The sequence below is a fragment of the Mus caroli genome, chromosome 6 (genome assembly GCF_900094665.2).
Source record: "Mus caroli chromosome 6, CAROLI_EIJ_v1.1, whole genome shotgun sequence".
Taxonomy (NCBI): Eukaryota; Metazoa; Chordata; class Mammalia; order Rodentia; family Muridae; genus Mus; species Mus caroli.
The window spans coordinates 37,400,039-37,406,983 of NC_034575.1; the positions used below are offsets into that span (position 1 = coordinate 37,400,039).

The 6,945-nt window shown below is 37.9% G+C and overlaps 1 protein-coding gene across 1 annotated transcript; it reads left to right on the plus strand.

Moving 5' to 3' along the window:
- The first annotated feature begins 4,283 nt into the window (after nt 1-4,283).
- On the plus strand, nt 4,284-5,237 carry LOC110296896 (olfactory receptor-like protein OLF3). Its single transcript, XM_021165698.1, has one exon. It carries the CDS (start codon nt 4,284-4,286, stop codon nt 5,235-5,237), a length of 954 nt encoding a protein of 317 aa, XP_021021357.1.
- The last annotated feature ends 1,708 nt before the right edge of the window (nt 5,238-6,945 follow it).

Below are 6,945 nucleotides of genomic sequence, written 5' to 3' on the forward strand. Positions count from 1 at the left end.
TGTATATCTAGTATGAGTTTCTTCTTTAATGCAACTATTGTGAGGAGAGAATGTAAGTTACTGACAAAACTATTTAATTGAATTGAAATTATTTTCCATGGTCTTAAAGGTATAAAACATTTAGCAGGACATGGTTCTGTAAGGACAATCATTGCAAAGAGAAATAGTTCCTCAGTGCCACATGCTGCCTGCCTCTTACTTGAAAGGATGAATAACGGTTGTGGAGCACTGGTTCACAGAGAAACAAGGACACCTAAACTCAGTTAAAACCTGGTGAGAAAGCAATGTGAGCCATCATGTGAAAAGTTGTATCCAGATCTGCATGTGTTGTGGTGGCTGTGTAGCATCAGCAGAGTGAATGGTTCTGCTGTTCAGATAAATTTATTTTTTTTAAATATTTTTATTAGGTATTTTCCTCATTTACAGTTCCAATTCTATCTCAAAAGTCCCCCATACCCTCCCCACCACTCCCCTACCCACCCACTCCCCCTTTTTGGCCCTGGCGTTCCCCTGTACTGGGGCATATAAAGTTTGCAAGTCCAATGGGTCTCTCCAGTGATGGCCGACTAGGCCATCTTTTGATACATATGCAGCTAGAGACACGAGCTCTAGGGGGTACTGGGTAGTTCATATTGTTGTTCCACCTATAGGGCTGCAGACCCCTTTAGCTCCTTGGTTACTTTCTCTAGCTCCTCCATTGGGGGCTCTGTGATCCATCTAATAGCTGACTGTGAGCATCCACTTCTGTGTTTACTAGGCCCTGGCATAGTCTCACAAGAGACAGCTATATCTGGGTCCTTTCAGCAAAATCTTGCTAGTGTATGCAATGGTGTCATCGTTTGGAAGCTGATTATGGGATGGATCACCGGATATGGCAGTCTCTAGATGGTCCATCCTTTCCTCACCACTCCAAACTTTGTAACTCCTTCCATGGGTGTTTTGTTCTCAATTCTAGGAAGGGACAAAGTGTCCACACTTTGGTCTTCGTTCTTCTTGAGTTTCATGCGTTTAGCAAATTGTATCTTATATCTTGGGTATCCTAAGTTTCTGGGCTAATATCCACTTANCAGTGAGTACATANTGNGTGAGTTCNTTTGTGATTGTGTTACCTCACTCAGGATGATGCCCTCCAGGTCCATCCATTTGCCTAGGAATTTCATAAATTCATTCTTTTTAACAGCTGAGTAGTACTCTATTGTGTAAATGTACCACATTTTAAGATTGGGTCATTCTTCTCATGTCTATCCTGATGGACAGTGGTCCACAGTTTCTCTAATGCATCACCCAAGATATGTAGGTGTATTAGATGAAATGTAATGAAGTAACTTACTTTTAGAAATCCTATCATTATTTGGATGTACTTTTTTCCACTCAGGCATTCTGTAGAGATGGAATAAGGTGGGCATGAATGAGAGTCACACTTGAGGAACCAACTGTTAAAATTAAATAAATTAAAATATACTACCTGAATGATACCTAACTCCATATTTTCAGATATTATATGTTAATAGCAAACATCACCAAATCACTGTTTGAGAAATTGCCATTAATCATTTATTTGATTAGGTAGGTGTTGAATTCCAAAAGCTACTGTTATTAAAAGTGGGCAGAGCAAAGGATAATTCTTCAGGGGACCCCACATTGTTCTGAATGTTCGTCTGGTGCAGAGAGGAGGTGTGAAATTAATTGACTTTTAGATAAGAGGTCAGAAGACAAACTTAAATGGGAGTCAGAATACCTAAAGCCAAATTCATCCAGATAAAAATTAATTCATCTCTAGCCTACTTGTGTGAATCTCTCTTTTTGTCTTCTTTAGGTAATATATTCTCAACAACCATAGTTCTAAGATAATAGCATTAAACTGAACAAAACCTTGTAGAATGTTGGGGATATCCATCAAGGTGTAATAGGGGTAAAACAATATTTGATTTATTAAAGTGTAGGCTAAAACTTGAAATAGCAAAGTTTTAAGGATCTATGTGTGTAATATCTTCTATTCAGATTTATCTCAATTTTTAAAAAAATAGACTAAAATTCAATCTTTGAATAAGTCACGTTGTAGCACGCAAAAATCTGAGAGAGGAATTTTAATGCTTATGTTTTGACTTTGAGAGCTTAGGTTGAGACATTAGGGTCCTGGTTTTTGTTATGACCAATAATTGCTTAATAATGTTTGAAACACATGGAACTGCTTTTTCCTAGGATGAAACACTGGCATCATTTTAGCTGAGAAAACTGATCTTTGCTGGGAATACCTCATCTTCTACTCTTTGTGCAATTTTATTGTTTGCTAACTAAAGCTCTATTTTCTCCTTGGACCCAATGTGTTGCATTCCATGAATACAATGTAACACATATGTTTGTTGTATACCATCTTCTACTGGGTCCTCTGCAGTATAAATATTCTGTTTAGCATTTAGACATTTCACAACAAAAAACAATCTTAATACTAGTCATTTAACATAGCAAAAATGTGTACATCTAAAAAGTAGCCTTAATTATTAATGTACTTCATTGTAAAACATAGTATTGATAATAATTGGTATAATTAGTAAAATAGAAGTAATAGAAATGTGTTGGCTTGCACACTATGTGACAGGTTTGGGTTTTTTGTTGTTTGTTTGTTTGCTTGTTTTGGTTTTTTTTGTTTGTTTGTCTTTTCAAGCCAGGGTTTCTCTGTATATCCCTGGCTGTTCTGGAATTCACTTTGTAGACCAGGCTGGCCTCGAACTCAGAAATCTGCCTGCCTCTGCCTCCCAAGTGCTGGGATTAAAGGCATGTGCCACTCCCCGGCATGACGGTTTTTCATATTAAAGCTAATTGAAGACAACAAACTATGGTAGACAAATCTCATAGATGTTGCAGAATTGTACAAGGGGAGAACGTGCAACTCTCAGACTAAGATGTGAACTGGGCATTTCTGGAGCCATTTGCTTAGTTTGTTCTTTATCAGGGAAGTGTGGTAACTCTCATCCTTTATGCTTTAGAAATTGTGAAGGTCCTCTGCTTCACTTGATTTCTTTCATCTGATCTTCCATTGATTTTTTTCATCATTTCATACACTCGTGAAGCTGTGGCTTTGGTGACCAAGAAGATATGGAGAAGAAATAACATGTCTGTCTTAGAAGACTTTTTGAGACATCTGTTTCTGTTCAATGTTTACAATTGGGATTATGTCTTATTCATTTTACTGAATAAATCCCTTACATAACACAAGATATCTGAAGGGAAATTACACTCCAGTGGACATCTGTAAGATTTCCTACCTTACTCTATTGAATACTGATGGTAGATCCTTAAACATCTGCTTTCCTTCTGTTACTTTGATCTAGATGGCTAAGCTTCCATATCCCTGTTGCTTTCTTTTCAACTGACACCCAGAGAAGAGGTCCTTAACCACACTAAGGTAAAAGAGAAAACCACCAAGAGCAATGGAATAAGGGTACCATTAGGGCACTCTTGTTTAGACCACCACCAACAGAAGACACTACAGCCTATCAAGAAGACCAAAGGTTTCTTTTAAAGGCTGTCAAAGTATTTGTCTATTTTGTGGAAAATATAGGACGGAAATCACATTTAATTTTTTAGGTACCGCAAGATGAGAATTAGGTCGTTATAAGTGCACACAGTATCGTACTAATATTACAGCAATGTTACCCAAGTATTTCCCATGCCTAATGTACTTGAAAATTATAGAATGTGAGCCTGTTTGTGTGTGAGAGCTTACCATGACATGTAAATGAGATGCCTGCCAAAGAAAATTTAGATTTAAAACTATGCCTTTTTATTCTAGATCTTGTCACAAACCCCTAAATCTTCAGAATAATTTAATTTGTTTTGTAATTGAGTTTTTAATTTCATTAAAATTAAGATAGGTAACATATTTTAGGCAGTTTTAAGATTTTAGGTCTCTACATTATCTATCATTTTACATACCAAAGCCAATTACTATGTTCTTTTTCCATCCCCAAGAGGAGATGGGTTAAAAAAAATAGCGCTTAAAACTGTATTGTCTCACATCCAGGCTACAACTATTCCTCTAAGACACTATCTTTCAAGGGATATAACTATATGCCATAAGACACTGTCCATAAGATACTGGAGTGTTTCTCTGAAGCAATTGATAAAAGCATGCTACTGTAGTCTCATGAATAAGCTGCAAATGGATAAAGTTGCAGATAGGTCACATATGCTGTGTAAATTTACTTGAAACTCTATAGTTGCTTGATTGCTTATGCTTTCCACCTACTTTCTGTGCAGATTAATAATCATTACATTTTTTAATGGAACAAGACAACCAGACATGGGTGCATGAATTCATCCTTCTTGGCCTTTCCAGTGACTGGGACACTCAAGTCTCCCTCTTCGTCCTGTTCTTGCTGATGTACCTGGTGACAGTATTGGGGAACTTCCTCATCATTGCTCTGATCAGACTGGACAGCAGACTCCACACTCCCATGTATTTCTTTCTCACCAACCTGTCCCTGGTGGATGCATCTTATGCCACAAGCATAGTCCCCCAGCTGCTGGCTCATTTTCTTGCCACACACAAAGCAATCCCATTTCTGAGCTGTGCAGCCCAGTTATTTTTTTCCCTGGGCTTGGGTGGGATTGAGTTCCTACTGCTGGCAGTGATGGCCTATGACCGCTATGTGGCAGTGTGTGATCCTCTGAGGTATTCAGTCATCATGCATGCAGGGCTCTGCACAAGGCTGGTCATCACATCGTGGGTCAGTGGCTCCATCAATTCTCTTGTGCACACTGCCATCACCTTCCAGCTGCCCATGTGCACAAATAAGTATATTGATCACATTTCCTGTGAAATTCTAGCTGTGGTCCGATTGGCCTGTGTGGACATTTCATCCAACGAGATTGTGATCATGGTTTCTAGCATTGTCTTGCTTATGACACCTTTCTTTCTGGTTCTTTTGTCCTACATTCAAATCATCTCCACCATTCTGAAAATCCAGTCCACAGAGGGAAGGAGGAAGGCCTTCCACACCTGTGCCTCCCACCTCACTGTGGTAACATTATGCTATGGTACCACCATTTTTACCTACATCCAGCCCCACTCCAGCCCCTCAGTCCTTCAAGAGAAGTTGATTTCCCTTTTTTATGCTGTATTGATGCCCATGCTGAACCCCATGATTTATAGTCTAAGGAATAAGGAGGTGAAAGGGGCTTGGCAGAAACTATTAGGAAAATTCTCTGTGTTCACATCAAAACTGACAAGTTGATGACTCCTGAATATTGATGAGAAGATGGCTTTTCTTCTTTGTTCTCCTCCTAACTCAGTTAGAACAGGTATTTCCATGGCAACAGGGAAGGTGCCGGAAGAACGTGTGTTTACGGTGTTATGCAGGAGTCTGAATGGTGGGTGTGTGACGTGGGTGTATTTTTATGTCACAGGAATGTATTCAGCGGAAATTCAGCACCGCTGTCATTATTACTCAAACCCACTCTTGTGGTTCTGGTGCATCATCAACCCTAATTTTTTTACTTCATGATATTTCAAAAGCTATACTCATTTAAATTCAATTTGTCCTTTCAGTTTTGAGTTTCGACAGCTTCCTGAGCTAGCAGTGCGTGGTATGATACTCTAAGAGGGCTGGAGTACAGGTGCATGATTAATACCCAGTAAACTTTTACAAGATCACCTCCTGTGTACTATAAGGGTAATCTTAGATGTCCCCTATGCTACATATATTAGATGCATTATTTCCTTATGATATTTCTAACCTTTGATGAATCCTAAGGAAGTGGATAAGAATGTGAATGTGTAATTAATGCACAATGAACATTTTATTGTTGTTTTATGTACACTCTTATTATTAACTTTTACTTATTATTAAATGTTATTAAAATTAACATTTTAAAATCCTATACTGAAAAGCTACTTATTTGTACTTTGGGAAAACTTGTGGTGCAACACTGGTAATCAAATAGTAGTTCTGTGAGGAGTCAAATCCATTTCACAGTTGACGCTTTTCTCTCAGTGATACACCGTGAATGTAGCCTCTTCTAGCACATTTTTGATGCACAATATTCTGATGTAGCAATATGAGAATATTGCTATCCAAGCAAATTCAGTATTTTTGTATATAAGATCTAGCATAATGTGCATTCTGAGGGAACTGGGTAGAGAAACATCAACTAAAATCTTTCCTAAGATCTAGTCACAAACTATTTATACACAGTAGCATTAAAAACAGTGAAAAAGCCATCATATTTTTATGAACCATACATGAACAGTTTGATAGAAAAATTATTGTGCATGAATGGAGTCTCATCAAAAGCATTAGAACAATCTAATTTCAGAAAACAATTCATGTTTTGAGTAACTGGAAAGCAATTAAACAAAGGAGAAACAACAAACTGACTAGGAAAAGCATCAAAGCCATCAAACCTGACCTTATTAAAATATTCTTTGAATGTGACCATAAAAATAGTGACTTTAATATGGATTTTAAGAAAGCAGAAGAGTTGCTGTGTAGTACAGAAAGTGCCCCAGGCTCCACTTAATATCTTTGTGCAATCTCATCTTGAGAGCAGGTGATTAAGATTATTTATTCTCTGTAATTTTAGTGGATTGGGGTATTCTCGACACACATTTTGCCTTTGACATAAACATCTGTATGTTAAAAGAGAGGAAGGAAATGACTGAACAGGGTATAAGGAAGGAGAAGGGGGAGAGAAAATAGAAGTGAGTCTTCTCATTTCAAGAAATTACAGAGCAGGACCTTCTTTCCCCACCTTTGTGCCTTCATCAGCTCAGATAACTGAGATTTTTTTTCCATTGAATATGTCACAGAATCTCTGGCTTTAAAATTTGAGGGTTTGGGGGCTTCAGAGATGGTTCAGCTCTTAAAAGCATTTACTTCATTTGCAGAGGACCTGGGTTCAATTCCCTTAAACCACAAAGCAGGTCACAACTGTCTATATTTC

Excerpts from the sequence above, each read along its gene's own strand:
- LOC110296896 (XM_021165698.1), top strand. The coding sequence starts at position 4,284 with ATGGAACAAGACAACCAGACATGGGTGCATGAATTCATCCTTCTTGGC.